At 42.1% G+C, this 23,285-nt stretch overlaps 1 protein-coding gene across 1 annotated transcript in view; it reads right to left on the reverse strand.

The window, feature by feature from the left end:
- Window positions 1–23,285, reverse strand: part of ANTXRL (anthrax toxin receptor-like) — a 57,004-nt gene that overhangs the window by 5,213 nt on the left and 28,506 nt on the right. Inside the window, exons 13-17 of the mRNA XM_008643889.2 lie at window positions 20,088–20,183; window positions 19,294–19,332; window positions 16,112–16,210; window positions 14,902–15,069; window positions 13,674–13,754 (exon numbers count right to left, since the gene is read on the reverse strand). Of these exons, the coding sequence (XP_008642111.2) occupies window positions 13,674–13,754; window positions 14,902–15,069; window positions 16,112–16,210; window positions 19,294–19,332; window positions 20,088–20,183 (483 nt within the window). The remainder of the gene's footprint in view (window positions 1–13,673; window positions 13,755–14,901; window positions 15,070–16,111; window positions 16,211–19,293; window positions 19,333–20,087; window positions 20,184–23,285) is intronic.

Raw genomic sequence — 23,285 nt, forward strand, 5'->3', positions numbered from 1 at the left:
GAATACAAAAACCCACACCAATCACAGATTGCTCTTGGCTCAACGCTGCCTGGCATAAGAAAACTCTGAAGGTGTTTAGAGAATGGGTTGAGTTTCTGTGGCAAACTCACAAATCACAATTTCCTCGGGAAACCAAGCAAAAGCCATCACAGCAGAACCACAACTGTTTTGTTGAGTGACTTCCAATGCCTGCACCTTTGTTCATGAAAACTATTTCTTTAAAAAAAGGGGCATCACTTAAGTCTACACCTTCTCTGAAGAAAGGCAAGCAGCATTTCGAAAGAAGCTTGTGTAAGCTCCAGAGCTCAGAAAATGATTCTACAAATGTGCTAACACCCAAAGGGTACCACCCTACCACTTACTTGGACTGAATGGCTCTGGGCTTCCAGAGCTCAGCTGCAGGCATGAGTTGTTGGGCATGCTGTTGCCTACACAAGATACTCAGTAGTTCTCTGTCTCAGTTTTCAGCATCACCTCTACACTTAAACAACTGCGTCAATGAGTAGGATAAAACTCTCTTCCTAAAAATCCAGGCTTGCTATGGCAGACTTTGATTGTGAACTGGGTTCGTGGCAATGCTATACTGGGGCCAGAGCCTTTGCATGTGGGCAAGAGGCAAAAGCCGAGGTCTTGGTTGCTTCTGCAAAAAAGATAAACCATTGGATCAAAAAAACCAAGTCAATGCTTTGCTCTACTCCATCACAGAACTCAAGTCCTCATCTGCATCACAGTAAGCAGCCATCCTTGCCAGGTACTTGTCTTCTGCTGTGCTCCACTGTATTCAAAGCACACTTGGACGTTTGGCAGTATTTGCTGACATGCAATGAATGTTACAGATATATTTAACAGCTGCACATCAACTTAATTTAAGAAAACTCAGCTTTGATATTTATAAAATTATGGATTTAGAGTAGCTAAATAATCACTCAGGATGAAAGAAAAAAAAAGGAAAAAAAGGTCAGAGGTGCTCAGATAATACAAACCATATGGGGAGGGAAAAATTTAGGACAGAACAATCTCCCTCACGGTAAATGCAAAGCTGCAAGCCCAACACTGGTGTTTTTGCCTACAAGCCTTTCCCGCCTCTCTGTTGTGTCTCTCTCACAAACATCAATTCCAAATATATTCATAGTCTATAATCAAAGGGGATCCCATAAATCTGTTTGTATTACTTTCACTTCAGTTAAAGTGATAGGCGACGTCAAACTGCTGCCAGTTTCTGCCACACTCACTGATTTGTCAGACAGATGGGTAATTTAAAGGCCATGCGCTGCATTGTGTCATGAAAAATACGGTTGAGTGTAGAGAGTCTGACAGGCAGAGGCTTGGATGATCGATGTATGTATTGTGACACTTCCTCACAAAAGATTATCAGTGTTAGCCTACAATCTCATATATCAAAGACTTCTGGTGAATACTGGAGCAAATCCTCCTGAGCACTTCAAGCAGCCATTGATAAAATGAGGCCGAACTCTAAGCCAGTGTCAGGATTAACAGCTGAAAAGGGAAAGGGAAAAACAAATGACAATAAATCATAAGTGATAGTTTGGACTTATCAAGTGTGTTTTGTCAAAGGATTTCTAGGTTGAAGAATTAAGCCCTCCACACATCAGTTTCCTAATAAGAGTGCCACTGTTACTCTGCCTAACATGCATATCCCTCTGGGGTTAGTTTATAAAAAAATCCAAGAAATTTCTCAAATAAACATTCTAACCACAGGATTTTTAATATTCTCTGCTTGAAAGAATTAAGTCATTTCCTCTCCAAAGGCATAAAAAGGCTTTTAAACCCTGGCAACACGGACAGAAATGAGGTATCCTGCACACTTATCTCTGGTCTTCCTGCACAGAGGATTAAAAAGGACTAGGAAGCCACCACCACCACTTTAGTAGTGGGAATAATATATATTTTTCCAGAAGCATGGAACACACTAAGTGTCTCAGGGAAGGTGTCAGAGGCGCAAGGTGCAGCAATACCAGGATGATCTCAGGCACAACAGCTGTCGGGAGCTGCTTTATTGTTTTCTAGGAGGCAGATGATCTGTGTGAATCCAGTTCTGCCTGGTCTGGGCCCCGCTCCCCAAGCAGCCGTGCTCAGATGCTGCGACCCACACCGCGTACTGTCATTCAGGCACCAACCGAAGGTCAGCAGTGTGCCATATGGAGTTACGCCCTTACTTCAGCTCACATCTGCACCATCTTCCTAATGCACAATTATTTTGCCTCCCCATATGTCCATCCACTTGTTAGTCTCTTGTTATGCTGCTTGCCAAATTGGCTTTTCAAAAAGTACAAATACTGAAGCAGTGGGATCTGCCCTTGTCCCGACTCCAGCTTTTATCCCAGTGTAACAATCACATGTGCAATTCAGCCACTTTGTACTTGTAGGCAAAGTCTCCTCGACCACCTAGGATGTGTTTTTGTGTGTGGTTTAAGGGGGGCAGGAAGGGAGGAACCTCCTGAAAGCCACTGCATCATGTTGCTGGGCTATCTTCATCACAGTGCTCAGTACATCAGGCCCCAGCACTCATTTCCCCAAAATCTTTAGCTACTACTCAGCAAGTTTTCAACTGACAGAAATGACTGTTAAAGAATCCAGGTAATTCAAAGAGTGCCATGGGGAAGTCTCTTCACCCATGATACTAGGAGCACATCAGCAGAAAGAATTTTAAAAATCCAGGCCATCTGCCAGTAGCTGTCCCTTTTCTCTCTTCATTTTAATATATGCATTGGTGTTTAACAAAAATCAAATCCAGTTTTGTGTCTGTGCATGTCAGTATTTGTGTACACATAAGTATGCCAGTTTCTTATTTTTAGCTACATTAGTTGACCTAATAAAAGACATCCTTCCTGTAATAAATTTCGCTTGATTTTCCATTCGCTCTTTGTTTGGCTTACAGAGTCCCAGTGCTGCAATTTGGATTTGCAGAGGTGGGTATCTGACTGAAAAAGAGTTAGTTTACTGAATTTTCTTGTCTTTGACCTTGTAAGAATATGATACTTGCATTTTAAAATGGATTAAAATAAAATAAGTCCTTTAAAATCTAAGCATGGCCATTCAAAACTCTAGACCACCAAATTAAAAACAAAGTTCCTCCTAGTAAGGAAGTATTAAATTATTATTTATTATTTTTACATAAAAGTGTTATTTAGGATGCTGAAATCCAAAATGAACATAATTTCCTTGGGCACTCTCCCCAATTTTGTTTATGTATGTCACTGGGATAAGTCACCTGGGTCACCAGCATGTAGTTTCACTTCCTAAATATCGATCAATAGTTCAGCATAAAAATGTGAATCTCAAAAGAACAGATTCAGGCTTTTATGCTACTTACAAAACTGCAAGTGGGGGCACATACAAAAAGTTATAATCACTTTAGCTAAGTGAAGGCTTTGATCCACACACCCAGAAAACAATGGGATGTACACCTTTAAGATAAGTGACTTCTAGAAAAATTGAATCTTGGCAAAATTAGGGATTACCCTGTCCTCTAACAAAGAACAAGAGCGTTCTAGCAGAAACACCTACACAGAGTATCCCAAACCAGCCAGTATGGGAAACCCATTTAGCAAATTTATTTATCAGAGGTAGCTTATGGATACAACACTTGTATAGTGAAAGAGATGAAGCAAGGTGGTACAGAGCTCCCAATAGCTGAGTTCCCTGGGCGAGTGTCAGGATTAGCAGCTGGCTCCTCAGGAGCCAGGATCTATGTGCATCAGCCTTTGCCAAGAGCTTCCTCACACTGCACTGCTTCACGCTGACTGTGCGCTCAACATGTCACGGCTCATTAAAACCTTCACGGATTTCCTGGGAATTGCACTGATTACCCTGCAGCATACAGGCTAGAAATTAGTGAGCTGCTGAAACAGTCTGTCATGTAAAACCCAAGGCTGCCTGGTTTCCAGGCACATACAAGTTACTTTTACCAACTCCTGTTCTTACATCTGTGACTCAGATGTCATTTTTATGTTGAAAAATAAAGTATTGGAAGTGTCAGAGATTCCCATATCACCAGTTTGGTGACGGATCATACTTTCAGGTCAATAAATATGTAATTCATAATTATTTTCTAATTATATTATTTAATGATTAAAGTACAAGTATAAAAATTATTTATATGATGGTTATTTAATTAATCATTAACAATTATTTTATGAAATTGTAATTAATTTTTATATTGAGCCATTTTAAGTTATTAGGACTCAAATCAAAACATTAAATATCATCAGGTTAAAATATTTATTTGCATAATAACCTGACTCTCATACAAATCTTCCAGTTTAATAAGTCCTCTCTTGTACAAAACAATTTTCTGGGAATCTATTTGGCAGCTCAGCACTGATGCTTATAATGACGGTAACCCAAAACTATGAAGAGATAAGAGAAAATGGGGTTGACTGAAGAGAGGAGGGTTTTAAAAGTAAGGTCCAGTAAAGTGGCAGTGTCCAACTATGAGAATGTAATTATTTCCTTTTCTGTTGCTTTTAAAAAGGAAAATAAGTTCAGCCCATTCTTTTCCCAGTGTATTATCTGGCCTCTTTATAAGCAAACTCCTATCACTTTTGCTCCCTCCCTTCTATGATGGAGTTATTGGAGGGGAAAGAAATCACTGCACTGTGGGTTGTGAATCACTCACTGTAACAGTGAGGACCCTGTAATGCCCTTAGGTACATCACATAAACTCCAATAGAAAATTACAAAATGATTAATGCAAATGCCCAAGGATGAACCTAGCACTAGCAGAAAACTCTGTTTACAGCACAGCATGAGCAAGGCGGTGCTACCAAGAGGTGTAACCTACTGGGCTCACTCAACATGCTGCTCATTGCAAAAGGAATTAGGCTGAGCTTTAAGATGTGGGAGGTAACCCAACTTTAAACAGGATGCACGTCCTGACACAGGAAGGGGCAGAGACAGAAGCAGCTGAGGCACATGTGAATCCTTCACAAAGTCCACAAAAGCCCTCTTGTAAGTAAATCTATGCTTTTCTCTTTTTAGCAACCAAACTAAACCACCCACAAACCCTGGCTTGCTAGTACAGCACCATGGAGACAGCACAGGAAGTTAATGCCTGCCTCATGAACTCTGACTCCCAAGTCTCAAACAAGGAGATCCTGCACATGGACGGGAGCTGAGCACATGGTGACAGTGACACACAGCTAAACAATGTCTTGGGCTGATGACACACTCAGGATAAAACCTATTGTCTTGGCTGAGGCATGGCTGACATTGCTGCCAGAAAAGCTTAGGCAAGATGCCTGAGCCCCTCATAGAGGCAAAGTGGGACCAGCCTTGTTTTGTAAATAAGCTGGGAGAAGAAAACCTTCAGAAGTCCAGTATGCCCTCAGATATCCTGGCTATGGGGGCCAAATAGCGGAGAAAATAGGATTTATGGGGTGGGGAAGGGATGAGAGAGCATAGGAGCACTTCTTTTGACACTAAATGTGTGATAATCCCATCCAGGGATCCCCCAGGGACCAAGGGAGGTAGGTTGCCAGGGCAAACTCACAAACAGACCCATGGCATGCACTGCACATAACAGCAGCAATAAAAGCCATCTTTCGGTTCACTTGCTGGCCAAAGGAGAAGTCAACAGCAACCAAAAGTCTTCATTTTTCAGGTAAAACAAGTATGTCAAAATAAATTTAATTCAGGCTTGAAACATGTGTTGTTAATTTCAAACCATCTTTGAATTTCAGACAGAAAAGGTGTTTCAAAACAAAAATGGAAAACATTGAGACTTTCAAGGGTATATTTTCAACTTCAGCTAATTCTACTAACATGAAAAAAACATTTACAGACCATCTAGAGGAACAACTTTTAATCAAAATAAAGATAGTAACAGGGAAAATGGTGTTCAATTCTACTGGGCAATTAAAGCAGGAACTGTTTTTTGCAATAAGATTAATAGCAGCAGTATCCCAGGCTACTGTAGTTTCTTTTATCAGAATACTGAGATGAATACAATCAAGTACTGATAGTTTCCCCAGACACACATCTGCTGACACTATACCCCAGTTCACAGTCCTAGCTGTGCACAGTGCCACTTAAAACAAGGGATGGGTCTTCTGGGAGCACTCTGCTCAGTTAGGTTGAAGACCAGTGCAGGAATACACGGAAGAGAAGGGGGTTACTTCCAATTTACCACTGGAGAAAGTAGACAATAATGAGGAATCTGAGGGAGGAGTAGCTCAGCCAGGGAAATCACACTTTTAAACTAGGACCAGTGCCCTTCAGCAAAATAAACTTTGTGCTGAACACATCCCCACTGTCCAGCTCTCTCATGCCACTTTTTCAGCTTAGGCGCACAAGGAAAGAGACATGGAGAACCCAGCCAGTATTGAAGACAGGGCTATTCAAACAATACGCATCACACTCCAATTCAGCAGGGAACTGCACGCTGCTTCCAGCCCTGCCTCAGCAAGGAAGTGCAGCAATGGGCTACAGACACCTCCTGAAAGAATGGCCAGAGTCACAAGATATCTTGCAGGAACGCACAAAACATCACATGTCTTGGACCCTGTTGAGGCTGTGGCTGAAGTAATGCACAGTGCAGGTCCATAACAAAGCCTGTTGATTCTGAGCCCTAAAAAAGCTGAAGTGACAAAGGAAGCAGAACAGAGTAACACGGGGCATAATCAAAGTTAAGGTCTATCAGGTACACTTTATATTCAGTACCAATCTCAAAGTGCCATCATGCCAGACCAAATCCCACCCAAACCTCAGAAAAATATCTTAACCTAAACCTGCACTCACAACATGTGATTTGCTGCCTTCTGACAGCTTTTATGGATGAGGGTCCCAGAGTGGAGGAAGCAAGGAGAGCCACTGTCAGGTCATGTCATCTACTCAAGGTTATGCAGGGGGAAAAAAAAATGGTATTTACAAGTTCAGGACTCATGACTCACATCCCTTGTTTTAACCACAGCACCACACATTTCCACACTTGAATGCTGACCAGACTAGAATGAGGTTCAAGGAAAAAAAACAACAGTGGTTGGTTTGCAAAAGATTTTCCTCTTTACTTTCGTGTTTTCAGGGAAGAGGACATTGCATTTGTCCATCTCCTAGAATGGGGAGGGCTTTGGAGCATAGCAACAAAAGCAACAAACATCTGCTGGGTGCAACAGCCTCAGCCTTGAGGTATTGGTGGCTTGCTGGGAGCAGCAAACTATGCCACAAAGGACCATAACTGGTCTTGCTCAAACTGCAATTAAGTGTCATCATGCTTTCCTGGGTGAATTATTTGATGGTCTCTCAGGAGCAAGCTGGGATTATTGTGTGCACAGGGGAATAGCACAATGTTATTCACCTGACTAGGGTACAGAATAATGATGGAGACTCAGATTTTTGGTGGAAATGGTTATTATTTTTCGTTGCCTCAGCCAAAAATATAAGTTCCTGGCCCAGCACACAGACAGGCTGCCTCTTTGTGTAGAGTCTGGAAACAGATACAATTATCCCCAATGCTTCTCTGGGTAACTGGCCCTTAAAATGGCTCTACTGCTACCTAGAGCAAGTAGATGGTAAATCCACAGTTCTCAGCTTCCCCTGTGCTTATCTCACAAGGATTTTCTTCTCCCGGGACGGGACTCACACAGTTCATTATCAGTGCTGGCCTGTTGATAAAGCACAGAAAACCTCTCCTCCCCCAAAAGCTCCTATGTTAAATTGAATAGCATATTGCCTTGGGACACAACCACCTTATTCTGTCTAAGAATGAACACACTAGAAAAGCAACTCAAGGACCAAAGTCCTAACATGGAACTCTCTCTGTCCCATTTCAGGTATGCTAGCGACCTAACGCTGTGCAAATGAATCCCTGCCATGCTTCCCCTATGCAGCTTGACCATGCTATCAGATAACAGCTCTGCATCTTTTCCATGAGCACCCCATTGCCACCTCTCTCCTAGCAACTCCATTAATACACACCCTGGTGTCACCTCAGCAGTCAGTGGCCTGTCCCCCAGCAGTAGAAAAAATCCCAAGTACAACTCCTCTCATTTTTCAAAGGTTTGCTCAGCTCAGAGTGTCTGGCCATTAGCATTGCAAGAAAGGAGATCACCTGCTGTGGCAGGCAATGTCCTCACCTCTTTCACTTTTCAGGAGCTTGTGAAGGTGATTGGCTCCAGAAAGGTTAAGCAAAGGGAGAAAAGCCCCAGGACCAGGCAGCAGCCGCTGATGACTACAGTCTGAGGGAGCTCAGTGCTGCTTTTCCAGCACCCCCTGTAGCTCTGCCCGTTGTTACATAGGTGATTACAACACATCTCCAAGCAAACGGCAGGCAAGCCTATTAAAAGCCATTACTTGGTCTTGAAGAGAAGTAATTAGAATGAGCTCCAAATAGCACCAGTACGTGGGCAGCCACCGTGGCGTGACAGGCGGGTGCTGCCATCACTGTGGGCTGCATTCAAGCTGCTGACCACCTGTAAGTAGCAGCTAGAGAGTAATTACTAGTCATTAATAATCCGTAAGCTTGGTGTCCCATGATTCATCTAAGGAGTCCCAAGTGCCTGGCAGAGCACTAAACCTCACAGCTGTAAGGAAGATAAATACTGTGTTCTCAGGATTATTTTGTTGTTAGGAAAACTAAGGCACATAGATGTCATGGTCAGCATTACAAGGAATCACTCAAAATTTGAGGGTAATCAGACCTCCCGAGCTTTAACAAACCCATCAGACTAAGAGTGATCACCCTGAAAGGGATGCACAGAATAAGGAACCCACATACTCCTCATTTCAAAGGCTGCCGTTTAAAATTCCAGCTGCTATGCCTTGTTCAAAGTCACACTGTAACTCAAGGGTGGGAACTTGAAAGGATCCAGAAGTTCTGTCTTCTAAAATGACCATCAGCTCATAGTTTGTGACATTTTTGGCTGCACAGCAGCATATTAATCTCAGTTTTATGAAAAAGAAAAAGGCAAAAAGGCTCTCATATTTTTGTACAACAGCCTGCTTCCAGTCCCCTTCCCCAGGAAAGGGCTTTACATGTACAAACTGCAGGGTAGTACTACTAAGGCATTGCTTTTCTCTAAGTAAAGTCCCGTAGGTATACAAGGGGATGGTGACAGCAAAATCCAGTCTACACTCTCCCTCTCTGCTGCAGCTACAAAATTTTCAGTGACAATAAGGAGAGATCACGTTTTAAGTCTTTCAAATAAATGATCGATTCTGCCTGAGGGGAAAAATGTTGGGCTTTTAGTCAAGGCTTTTGGTAAACTGAGCCTCTAAGAATTTCCTGAATCAATCAGTATGTGCTGAGAAGCAAAATGGAACAGAATTGCAGAAAGCAGCAACTAACAGACCAAAGCACCTCCCCTTTCTCTCTGCACATACCGGGGCTTTCAGTGTTGACCTGCTGCCACTGGTAACAGCCCACTTTTGAACTATGAGGCCAAGGGGAGGAGCTTGAAACTTACCTTTTGCAGAGACCACTGACAACCTGCCCCACCAGCTACTGTGGTTTGTTTGTATGAAATATTTCAAGATAGCCAGACACTATTATTTCCCAAACTCCCACTTTTACATCAGCTGCTGCAAGCTCAGAACCAAGCTCAGAAGGACACCAACACAGTGATGGGAAAGTCTTCAAGGAAATCTGAACATCTTGAGCAACACACAGCCCCATCAGGCCATATAGATACTCTGACATACTCCCTGAGGCCGGATGAGCAGTGTCCCCACCTCAGAACTGTCAATCCATTTCTTGGGCCAAAAGAGTGACTGCTGGTCCTCTAAGACATAATTTCTGAGGAAGAAGAGAAGAACAGCCTAGCTCTAAGGGCTCCATCACTGCAGCAGTAGCACAAATGCCTGTGAAGGCTTCACCTTTGTATATTCCAGCAAGGCAGAAAGCCCAGCAATCCACCACAGAGCCACTAGGCCTTTTTCATCGCTTCACTCCTCTGCTGATGCTGTCGGAGAGCTCAGCAAAACTCCATGCCACAAATAACAGCCTAGCTGCTAATGATGGGGTAGAGCTAAGTGTGTTTATCCCTTGTTGCCCCATCCTGGTGCAACACAGAAATTCCTGCTAGAGGTGACCTGAGGAAGTCAAGTGAGCAAGATCCTGTGACCCTGTACTGAGGTATTTGCCAAACTCATAAATTTCAGTGGTGGTGCTATGATACGACCTCTAATGGAAACCGAGAGGAGGAGCTGCCTGTAAGAGCCAAGCAAAACACTGTGGGCACACAAGGAGAAGGAGCACCAGAGCTTGTGCTTGGCTGGTTTTCTTTAAATAGGCAGTTCCAAAAAGCTCCTGTGATTTTCACAAGGATTAATACAGTCCTATTAATACAGTCCTGCCTAATACTGATGAATCATCCATCCTGAGATCCTTTTCTTGATAAGTTCATGGAAGACATGAGCCAGGGCAGGGGAACTCTGAGAGCTTCAGCCAGCTCTGCAACAAGGCTATAGGCCAGAGCATGATGCCACCAGCAGCTCAGGTCCTGCAGCATGAGAGGAACAGGGTAAGGAGGCTGGGGACCAACCCATTGCGCCCAAAGACAGGACTGCAGGGAACCAGTCTGTCTCATCAAGGGGAGGGGCATGCAAACAAGAATTAAGAGAGAAAATGAGGAAGAAACCACAAAAGGACACAGGTAAGGAAAAGAGCAGGATGCGGAATGGCAACAGGACCATGATGAAGGAAGACAAATAGATTGATGGACAGCAGACCTGCTCATGCAGAGGAAAGGACAACAGAAACCCCTTGCAGCTGTCAGCCCTGTATTGCTGCACACAGGCTTCAGCCCATATTTCTACTGCAAGGTTCTCACAAACACTCTGGAATGGGCCTCCCCACAAGAAGAGTCAAAAATATACAAACAGTGACTTTTTTTAACTTCACTTCATGATGGGAATGGGTAAGAAGTCATGATTTAGAAATCTGGGATAGCAATGCTGCCTTTGCTGTATGGTTTGCAGATCCAAAGAAGAGGCCTGCATTGTGGGGGAAGATGCTGAACAGCTGTCAAAAAGTGTAACAGGCTTTTGCTTCTCTGTGACAAAGCCAGATATATTGGTGAATATACCAAAACCAACAAAACTATCAGAAGGTTTTTCTACAAGTATTCTTCAGGTTTCTGAGGGAGAGAAAAACTCCCAAATCACTGTATTAATTTTCAAATGATGAAAAAGTTACACTTTTCAAAAGAGTTTCTAAAGATCATTTTAATGTGAAAAATATATATATCTATATATTAAAAAAATCCATTTTCATCTTCCCCCTGTACCTAAATCCTTGTAAAAAATATTTTTCTCCATGTCCTGTGGATGTTCTCTTCTCCCTAATGAGTATTTTCATTATGCAGAAAAAAGTGGCTTGCTATCATTTCATCCAATGGCTGCAACAAGGAATATATGCCCAACCGAAGCAGTAAAAATGGAAAATGAAAACTTTTTTTAGAATGGAGGTAAACTTGAAACAGAAATTCAGAAATGTAACTTCAGTGAATCTTGTTCCAGTGGGAAACAACCTATATCTCTTGTAATCCCTGGAAGTATAAAGGAAATAATTTGATTCTGGGAACTTCAAATTTAGGAATTTTCCAAGTTATGAATCCAAATGTCACTCCCAAAACAGAGCTAAATTGTGTTCCTTTTGCTTTCTAAGCTCTAAGTTTTCCTGGACAATCAAGACAGTTATGAAATGACTTTAAAATAAAACAAAAAAGTCACACTTAGACCTCACAAAAAAAAACCCCTGTTCCTCCACCCCAATCCTTCAAAACCACACAAACCAAAGCAACCTCTCACTCCAAGATCACCACACAGTCCCTGGCCTCTGGATGGCACAGTCTGGAAGAACACCATGCACCAAGGCATGTCAGGCTGAACATTCATGTCTCCCCAAGCCCAAGCTAAATCCTCTGACCGCTGCCAGCACAGCTGGACAAGGAGTGACCTTGTCCTGTCTGGGCTGAGGCGAGCAGAGCTGTGGCCTTGCTCCTGGGGCTGCCAGAGCTCCAAGCTCTCCGTGCTGCTGGTCACTCCCAGCACTGACCTGATCTCCCAGTTCTTCAGCCACAAAGATGAGTGTGCACACGTGTCTATCCTCACATTTACTTACATGCACATACAGGTGTATTTATACACATCCCCCAACAAAAACCTAACTTACAAGGAGTCAATTAGCTACTGAGGGAGTGCTACTAGAGAAGTTACCCGAAAAATAAATAATAAACTTGCTCCTCTATGTGCTAGTTTTCTCCATGAAATATAGGCCTGTGATGTCGTCTTTTTTTTAAACAGCAGAAAGTTGTCTAGTTATTTTCTTGTTTCACTTTCAATACTCTTCAGCCTCAGTTAATTTCACAGGCCAGGGAACACAGACGATTCTATGATTCCACTGGATCTGGCTCAATAGGATTCTTTCCACCCTATTTCCCAGATGTACATTTGATTTTTCTTATGTTATCCCCAATACAATAATCCTTCAGCTTGCTGTTTTACATTGCCTCTTTTCAGCCCCTTTTTCTCCCCACAGCAGAGCTGGAAGGCGAGGAACTGAGGATCCCTGTTCTCAGCCAGCCCCCTGTCTGTTTCTTGACCATGCTGGCTAACAGAAGCTCTGTTGTGCTCTGCACCAATAGAAATGACCCAGCCAAGAGAGTGAAAGGCAGAGGATAGATTCATATTATACAATGTTAGTGCTATCAAAATACAGCTGGACCTAAAGAGCCTATTCAGAAGCTCTAGATCGTGCTTAAAAAGTAAATAAGGTGTCTCATGCACAGCTGCCTTAAAAATGCAGCTTAGTAAAACATTTAAGACCATTTTACAAAGTAGTATAAAAAGCTGGGTTTGTTCTCTTAGTTTCCTTATGTGCCAAAAGAAAAATGGAAGAGATTAAACTTTAAATACTGATGCAGTATGTTTGGTTAATGACTAGACAAATGGCATAACAATATTTTACCAAAAGCAAGAGGCATGCAACTTACTGCCCTAGCCGATGCAAATTAGAGCTACTTTGAAAGTCTGTCATTAGGTGTGAAAGCTACCCAGGCAAACAAGCCTGGGTGTCTGCACCAGTTCTATCCCCAAAAAAGCACTTTATGGACCCTATTGCTGTAACTCTGTAATACCTGAGAGCCAAGGTGATTAAATGTATGGACTCTGCCCACAGGGGAGAGAAAGATGCTGTTGTGTCTGCTTAGTACTCATGTTACAAAGAAGCATTGCAGAAAGCAAAACCTTGATGGTGAAACAGCTCAAAGCAGCAGCACTCAATTCTTAGGGAGTTGTCCCCTCAGAATAACAAAATAGAGACAATCATAACAGTGCCAGGCTCACACGGGGAAACTGAAAGCTCTGAACTAAGCTATTGCCAGTGACCCAGGGACAGTACACAGACATCTTTGTGGCTCTGAAAAGCACAAACTCCCTGCTTCCTCCCAGGAGGAATCTACTCCTGACCTACTTTTGGCCAATAGACTTCACCAAGGCAGGAGATACTCCCTGCCTATGTATAGGAGATGACTGAGAAATGCGTCTGCACAGAATTCAACACCAACTTGTTCTCAATTAACCTTGCCATAATTTGTGTTTTCATCATCTGTACCACTCATGATTTCTCAATCATTGAAATCCGTTATTAAATCCAAGAAACATTAAAAATTTTTAGCTTTTAGCTTTCAAATACTAGTGCATTTGAGACACCTTACCTTATCCCCTGGCTGTGGTCTCATAAGGGAGACTTGGTCATAGCCTCGTCGAACCAAAGCCCACAGTGCATCAAGTTTACCCTGCAATTAAAAAAAAAAGAATATATGAGCAAGAAGTGTGGTGAAAATAGCATGAGATTAAACTACAGGTGGATTGGTATAGGTTTTCTGTATTAAGCTGTCTGCACACACACTGGTCCTGTACCCTTGCTCTCTGTCACTGTTTATCTGGACAACCAGAAGAACCCCAGTGGGGTAACAAATGCGCAACATGCAGTGAGCCAAATACCCAATGTGCAGTGAGGATGAGAGTAGTTTAATGTGAACAAATCCCTTAAGAGGCATAATTAGACAGGTGTCACTTGTTACAAAAGGCAGAACAAAAGTACAGTACAGATGGGAAGAGAACTGAAGTATGGATAAACAACTACAAGAATACCTACCTAGGCAGGCTATAAAAATTCACAGATGCTTTCCAGACAAATTCAAGCACTGTTTAATTGATCTATGAGTAAGGAGGGGGGGGGAACTCATTCCACAAAGCACTGTTTTGGGACATGGCCATAGATTCCTGGGATGAGCATGGTATGCTGCAGTCTTGACTATGCCAGCCCTCCACCTTCCTTCTCTGTAAGCAGAGATAACAGTTCTTCCCTTCCTTTAGGGTTGTGTGAGGATACATACATTAAAAGACATTGAAACACCAGATATTATAATGACAGGGGAGAATTGGGGATGAAAATATAGAGACTGCATGACTTGCCCAAAAATCAAACACTACTGTCTTGTGGCTGAACTAGGGAGAAACAGAGCTGGATCCCAACCCAAGCCCTTAGCCACAACGCAGTCAAAGCAAGGACTCTGCACTTTATCTGATCCTCTTCTAGACTGCCTTGAGATGGCACAAAACAGCATCTGCCCTCCCTAAGGTTCAAGAGATCTGCTGTTGCAACCCAAGCAAGAGTACCCAAAAAGACAGTGTGAGCTGAGGAAAGGAAGATCTCTGTTCATACCCTCTACTCTTCTCAAAAAAGTATGGCAACACAGTGCCAAGTGAAACACGTGTTCCAAAACCAGGCAAAGGTGAGGATTAATGGCCACTTTTCCAAATAGGCTCTGCTGAAAGAAAGGCTGTGCTAAGGAAGTGGGATCTTACATGAAGATCTTACATGGGAAGTATCTTACATGACATGAGAGGCTTGGTAAAAGGGAAGGTCAGACACATTACCTTGATTGGAGTGTACCATTTTCGCTGGGAAGGTGGTTTTCTCACATGGGGCTTCTTCGGCTTGGGTTCCCATGGCTCATACTCCTGTTCTGGCAACTTGATAATAGCATTTTTGGGTTTTTCCAATTTTGCTCCTTCCTCTGTTGACCCCTTGTCTCCCCATCGCACCTGATGTCAGGAGAGCACACTGTAAGAAGACACTTCAACAGTCCCCACCAGCAGGTGGTTTCCCAGATATTGATTCTAGTTCCTATCAGATGACCAAGTGCTACCAGGAATAAAGTCAAATTTATGAAAGCACCAAACTCCCACCATAATCAGAAAAACACATTTAAGAATAAAATAGTCTCACTCAAAAACTGCTGGAACTACTAGCCTTTGCACATTCCAGTCATCTGCACATCCCACATCTAAGATGTGGGAATTCACAGCATCTGGGGCAGATGAGAATCATTAAGGTTGGTAGGACCTCTAAGACGATTGAGTTAACCCACAGCACCACTAAACTGCATCTCAAGTGCCACATCCACATACCTTTTCAACACTTCCAGGGATGGTGATTCCATCACTTCCCTGGACAGCCTTTGCAACTCCTAACCACCCTTTCACTGAAGAAATTTTTCCCAGTATCTAATATCCTAATATCTGATTTTGTTGTTGGACTTAGCTCAAGCAGAAAAGTGACTCTGCATTCAAGAGCAATATATGATCCATGGTATCACTGTCAGTATACATTCTCAGCATCAAGATTAAAATTCTTCCAAGGAAAATGGTTAAGAATATTAAGATGCAATACTTCATCTGCAGTCTTGCAGAAACTTTCTGAGAAGCCTTCTCTTACATAGAAACCAGGCACTGCATAGACAGCACCCTCAAATATAAAGCCAGTGTAGCATTCCCTGAATTTCCTCTGACAAGAGAACTGGATGCAACTGCACCAAAGGGTTTGATTCACTAAGTTAAAACTTCTTTTGGTGCTTATCTCATTTCTTAACCTGCAAATTTTCTCTGGCTCATAATGATAGATTGATTTAATTATTCATGCAAATAGCAGTTTGATGCCTGTTACTTGGACAGCAGGTGCAAATTAGGTGGACAAGCCCTGATTAAATCCCAGTCTCCAGTCCTCTTCAAAAATCACATAAAAACATAGTGGTACAATTTTAATTAAATGTGCTGGGGTTTATAACACTAACAATAAGCCAAATACCTCCATCCTCTTAATCCCACCAACACCTCGACCTCCATAGTAAGATGCATCCACAGTTGGCCACTTCTTCTTTGGCAATCCATCTTCATCATCTGAGTCCTGTGGGAAAGACAGGGAGATATTACTGCTGTTCTCACATAAAAAGCATAAACTGTGGGAAACAGCTGAACATCCTATGGTCCAATCCTTGGATACCTGGCTTTGCATGTTATGCTTATTTGCTGACAAAAATCAAAAAAGTCTCTTGTCTCTGCAGCTGCAATTTTAACTGGGGAAGCCAGAGAGGATTGCCTGTTCCTCTCTCCAGGCTGCTTTTGTTCAGTCAAATATGCATTGAGCTCCAAAATCCGTACTGATCTGTAAGGAAAGGCAAAGTGCAGATGAATTGTACACTATACTGGCTTGCCACTGTGCTATGCAGAAAATGTAGTGATGAGTTAGCCCAAAGAAATAATTCATTAATTGCACTGTTAGAACTTAATGTCATCAACAGAGGAAAGAAAAGCAACCACTGTTGAGTTTTCTAACATGTGCATCAGACCTTTTTGTCAGGGCAGCTCTAACCAGTTATTCTACATTATTTGATGCTTTGTGCAGTCTGGCTCAGGCTGTACAATTTGGAATACAGTTCAGACAGAAGCATCTAACAATTGTCAGGGAGATCAGAACCAGAGCAATTATAAAGACTGAAGATTATTTTTCTGGAACATGCGAGTGCCTGAATCAGGAATTAACTTTAGGTTCATTCTTCTGTTCTTGCTTAACTAAAAGCTGGCAAATAGTTCTGGTTTAGCAAGACATCTTTACATCTTGAGCCAAGAGAAGTAACTGGGATTTCTCAGACTCTGTGTTATTACACTAAGTTGAGGCACCTGAAAGTCACAGCCTGACACTCTCCAAGTACACACACAGCTGAGCAAAGGGCACAACAAGCCTCCTACAGTATTTTCTTCATTCCTCAGATGACTGTACCTCATGCTGATATGCAGATGTGCATGCCACTCTTGGACTGGCCATGCACAGGGTTCTCTGCTACTCCTCATTAGCACAGGTATGTTTCTAGAAACATTACTTTTTAACTTACTTTTTAATTAAAAAAACAAAAAAAACAATTGAAATCCTAATACTATAGAGAGACATGAATTACTGTTACATGACTAGATGGCATTTTCTCAAAATTGCCCTACATGTTTCTGTTAGAAAGTAAAAGGAATTAAGAGCCCAAAAGACAATAATAGCTTTTTAAAACCAGACTTTAATTTTTGTTTGTTTGTATTTACCTCTTAGGTTATGCCTTTGAGAAAGGTATTTCCATAAGTTATTCAGTGACATGTGGTGTCTCAGCTACGGTTCAATGGGTCAGTTCCTCCAATAAATTCTTTAGTATGGCCAGGCAAGACTAGAGTTGAAATTTGCATTATGCAGCAAGGGGAGTTTGGGTTTGGGTTTTTTATGGTTGTGGTTTGACTTTGGTTTACCTTTTTATTTTGTTCCTGTTATTTTGTTTTTATCCTAAATTGGGGAAATCAACATACAATGAAGGTGTTGTGGTTTGGTGTTGGGTTTGGTGCTGTTTCAGTTAGCTTTTTTTGAGAGTACAAGTACACAAATTTCATCCCATTTCATGCCACATCTAAACCAGTACCCAGTGAACTACAGCAGCATTTAAAATTCATTCATATTTGATTTCACTGTGAACCTGAGTATTATATGAGATCCTCTGTCTCTTCCATGCAATGTAACGCAGATTTCAAGTGTTCCTGTCTAACAGCTCTTACTGCTGGCAAGCCTGACTCCAACAGGACAGAGTCAATAGTAACAGCTGATACTTTTCCAGTTGATAAAGGATTTATACCAAACGTCCCCTAGACTGAACATACAGCTAAACAACATTAACAGCTACCACATAAAAATCTAATGGTCATGCTTTGGAACAACATTTACACACCTATATTCAGTTTAACAGTAGCAATATCACACTGTATCAGCTAAAGGGCAGGTCACCATACCTAGGGAGCCAAGAACTAAATATAATGAAATCCATTACACAGTTGCAATTATTACAATGCACGATTAGGACAATCCATACTGGATGGAGACAAGGCCAAGAAAAGGGAATGGATAACATCTGCGTTCTGTGTTATTCCTGGAGGCTTAGATCAGTTTATTCTCTTTGATTGCATTTAAAATTGCAAAGCATCTGCAACTTCTGCAGGGGTGTGATGCTCTCTGAAACATCCTTCAAATGCAGCATGGCTGCAACTGCAGGCTTTGTGATAGTGCTAATCACACTAACCCCAGCATGAATTCTGGTGTGCATTCTGAAGTTAAATTGTCACAGCACTGCTGTTCAGGACAAGTAACAGGATCACATACACACTAACAGTGGCCCCTAGCAACCTCAAAACAACAGCTGTGGTTGCCTCCTTACATTCACACCAAGTTACAGCAAGTTAGCAGTAAACTATAAGCTTCTCTTGTGGGTTAGGCAAGTATTTTTCATCATCTAACTGTCTGCCTAGGAGAGAAATTAAGGCAGGCATAAGTTGTCTCTGGAGGTGCTCTTATTTACTACTACTATTTTCAAGAAATTAGTATGGTGAAATGATGAGGTCAGGGTCAGTGAGCTACTGTCCCCAAAAGAGCTAAATACAACCCTGTCTCCAACAGCTCAAAACCTAAATGGAGAAAGGCTAAATGTCCTTCCAAAGGTCACTCTGCAGAAGTGCCACAGCCACGGCAGGCTTTTGTCTCCTCTCCTGCAGCAAAGCCACAAGAATGTGGCCTTTGCTGTCCTTTTTTCCAGCTGCCAGACTGTTCCTTACTGCCAATCTGGGCTAAACTCCTGCTGAGAACAATGGCAGCTTCACTGGAGGAGGGACAGCTGTCAGCACAGCTCGAGAAGCAAAAATTTGCTTACACACCTGTTTGATGCAGAGCAGAAAGAACAAAATACCTTAGGAACTGTTGGTCTGTGGATTTGAGTTATGCAACTGTTTTTACCCTGGATGGAAGCAGTACATAAAGAGGCCAGAAGGCAGAAATAACTGTCCTGACCCAGAGGGCTTCCTCTCACAGCCTTCAAGGTGTCATTAAGACACCTACAGGGCTGACATTCCTGGGCAGCACAGCACACTACAGTGGCTGCAGACAGTGCCACAGCTCAAAAATAACACACTTACAGGCTCTGGAGGCGGTGGTGGAGGTGGCTCCTTGATCACCTGGAATAAACAAACAATGGAGAAATCTGAGACAATGGTAGGGTTCATCCATCTCAATACTATGTCTTCTCTGATTTCTTGCCCAGATCACAAATGAGTCACCCTGCTTCATTCCCCCACATTCAATCCTCTCATCAGCCCCACTGCTTTTCAGCAGGCATAAAATAACCCAGATGAGATGCTAAATCCTTTGCATTGAACTGTTTGATTAGCCAGGGAGTGCTCTAGAGTAAGCAACCCTGGTAGTTCTGCCTGAAAAATACCATATAACTACCAAGTTAATGCAAAGATATTTGCTCAGAATCTGCAGCTCCTCTGAATAAATTAAAGAAATCCCAACCAACAAAATGCAAAAAAACCCCTAACTTGTCTTTAAAGAGGACTGTAACAGCTTATGCACACATCAGTAAATCAATTCCATTACACGTTTATACAGCAGGTTTCAAAGCTGGTCTAAAGGAGGTCTTGATACCTACAGAAACTTGAGTCACATCCATGAGCTTATTTAAAATTCTCATTCAATGTAAAAATCACATAGGCAGTGATTGAAACAGTCAATAGGCACATTGAAACAGTCAAAAACCCAGACTAGAGTAACTTCAACAAGCACTTTAAGCAAATTGTTGCATAAGGGCTTTATTAATATGGCAGCATTTTTCTTAAGTAAGGTTAACCACCCACTCCAACACTTTAACTCTGTGCTTTGGCAGAGAATAGATGAAACCAAGTCAATAGAATGAAAAAACTATACTTACCACTGTGCAGCAAAGGGGCCAAAACCACCACAGAAGAGCCAGAGCCAGCAGCAGAAAGAGAATCAGAAGAGCAATGAAAAGGATGGTCCCAGTCAGCTGCAAGCAAGATGATAATTTCTCAGTTACCTTTGTATGTCTCAAAGAAGGCAGGAGTCCTAAAGTTACACATTTAGAGTCAGCTTTCCCTCACTATGAGGTCTTGGGTAGATTGTGCAGTCAATCACTATTATCATTAGGATCACATCAGTATCTGAAGTCACAAAACCAGGGAAGCATTTCCTCTTTGCAGTGTGTGTAATTTACGTATGAATTTATGGTATGTTTATTGCCTACTAGATTCAAGAAGGTTAAACTTGTATACAACCCATTCTGTGCTGGTAAGTCCCTTAGTACTGTCTGAATGGCATTGCAAAGCACATAACCACAGACTCCCAGGTGTACAGAAAAACCCATCATTCCTAGAGATGCAGAATATGCAAATGCTGATATTTAAAGAATGGGAATATTGGAGCTCAGACATTATGGGTAACTGTTCACATCTCAGTATCATAGCACAGAGCACAACTTGCTCAGTGCATCAGCTCCCAAGCCTGCCTGTGCTGCCTCTTGACTCAAACTGCTCACACAACTTTTGCCTGAGTGATTATGCAAACCAGTCAATACTGCTGTTTGTTCTTGGTATGCTTCTTAGGGCTGTTTTACCTATTTTTAATGAGATACTGTAATCATTATCTTAAACATTTCTGATTCTTCTATCCACTGATCTATCTGCAACTCTGGGGATGCAGAGCTAAGGGTCTATACCTTCAAAATCAAAACTAAATTTTATTTAAAATTACTAGGAAAAAAATAAATCAAGTGTTACCACTTGAAATTAGCTTTTCAGAGCAACTAGGCAATCAAAGAGAATCACAGCTCTGATTTTTCTGTGTAATCTTGATGGATCCTTTGCACTTGCAGCATTTCATGTTAGTGCATTCAGAAGAGATATTAATTCCCTATTGCTCTGATGACTACAGGAATCAGGTTTTCATATGCTGCTTGATTCCTGCAGGACATACAGAGCATGTGGCTTTTGGAAAGTAAACATTTGTTTCACATGGGCAGTGGCATGCTGAGACATGTCCTATCCTTGGACTGTACTGGGTTCTGGAAGGATATTAACATTAACACTGGCGTTTCAGCTATTTTTTTATATATATATATATATATATATACTGGGAAAAGAAACCTCTTCAATGGTAGATTTTCAAAATTTGAGAAGAGGTTCAATTTGCCAGCAACAGGGGTATCAGGGGACAGGCAAAACTGAGCAGCAAACTAGAGGAAAGCCTGGGGCTAGGAAGATGAGAAAAGAGCTTGAAGAAAGGTCTGTCAGTCAGGCTGAGGAAAGAGTTGTCTAGAGAGGAAGCTGTAAGAGATTTTCAAAGGATAGGTGGGAGGATAAGGGAAAGAAACCAAATTCCAAACGTGATTTCTGTATCCATAAAGTCCATGAGATTCACCTTATTAAATCTGGAACTACCTGCTGAATTTCCATGACACCAGAAACTGATGCTTAGCTTCTTCTTACAACAGGGATTCCCTTCACTGTTCTAAGTGCATTTGTTTTCCCCTCAGACAATGAAAAGGCTGAGGGTGGAAAGTACTAGCTGGTAAGAGCTTTGCAAAGTCTGAGTGAGATCCCAAATGACCGACTTAGGTGGTACCTAGTTTTCTCAGGCCAGTTCCTAGAGCTGTCAGCACTGACATGTTTAATATGGGACTAACACAAACAGAGCTCCTATTCCATGCTTTTAGGAAGGTAACCCAGTATCCCATATCTGTGTCACAGCATCACCATCCCTCCACTGCTCTGTGGCTTTTTGTCATAGATGCGACAAACTGACTTGTTTTAGGATATGCTATTTAGCTCATGTTCATTCGGCCAGGGAGCAGCTGGACTGCTCCAACATGTGCCAGACTCCCTGCTCAAAACAAGTCCTGTTAGAGGACACAGTACCCAGCTGCAGTTCAGTGCTAAGCCCCCCTCTTTGGACCTCCCATGGCCCCATGTACAACTAATGCATCTGGAAAGCAGATACTTGAAGAGAAATGAATTCCCAGTGAAGTCAGTTTGCTGAGAAAGGGCTGAGTAAAAATCAAGCATACCTTTAAGAAGTATTGCTGCACTCCTTAAAAACAAATCCAAGCACAGTATGGCAATGCAGTACCACTACTACTATTACTCCAAACACACATTACCACCTTGTTTTGTAGTCTTTGTTCCCAGGCATCGTTTTTCCCGTGCTGACTGCACATACAAATTGCTGAGACGTTTGCCAGCCTTAGCTCAGGGGCTACTGGCAGCAAGAAACTAAAGAGTCTTCTTTTAATGATTTTAATGATACAAAGCACCATAGTGAAGCTGGACTTGGAGAAGAAAATAGCAGACTTCATGCAGCTGAACAGAAATAAGCACAGGGATCACACAGAGGCTTTTGGATTATAGTGAAGATACTTACTGTACAGAAAGGACAGAAGGACCAGCTGGGGAGGAGAGCTGAGCAGGCCAGCTGACTGCCACCCACAGAAAAGGAAATAGGAGAGGAAAGGAAATGGAGGGAGTCTCTAAAACGAGAAGAGTGAAATGCATGAAATTAAGACAAAGTTGGAAACTGAACTGCCAACCTCCCTGCTTATGGAACACAACAGGAGTGAGACTGTTTTTGTATCAGCTGCAAATCAGGCTTCCTGCCTCCTTCACATTCAATCTACAAGAGACTGGTCAAAAACTGTCAGATTGACATGACTGGAGATTGGATTCCTCTTTTTTATCCTAAGGCTACCAAAAGGAAAAGCTTCCTTCATCCATGCTCTGGCCTTTAGGAACCCAGGGCTGAGACTTCAGTCTTCATCAGAAATAGATTACATATGGGTAACTAAATGCACCAGTTAACACTTGTGTTTCACTGCAGACTTGAAAGGTTTTATTGTACCTGAGGTAAAAGAGTGGAGTAAAATGTGAAAATATCAGTCCTCAGTATGGAAAATTTGGAAGAAAGTTTTGGCAAAATAGAAATAATCCCATAAAGAAGCAAACACATCTCTGCTTAATTGAGTCCCTGTAACCCAGACTGTTCCAGCATTCTGGTGTGATATTTCCCACCTTCATTGCTGAAAACATCAGAAAATTAGATTTACAAGTTCCAGTCACCT

This window comes from Corvus brachyrhynchos, unplaced genomic scaffold, assembly GCF_000691975.1.
Source record: "Corvus brachyrhynchos isolate BGI_N302 unplaced genomic scaffold, ASM69197v1 scaffold61, whole genome shotgun sequence".
NCBI classification, from domain to species: domain Eukaryota; kingdom Metazoa; phylum Chordata; class Aves; order Passeriformes; family Corvidae; genus Corvus; species Corvus brachyrhynchos.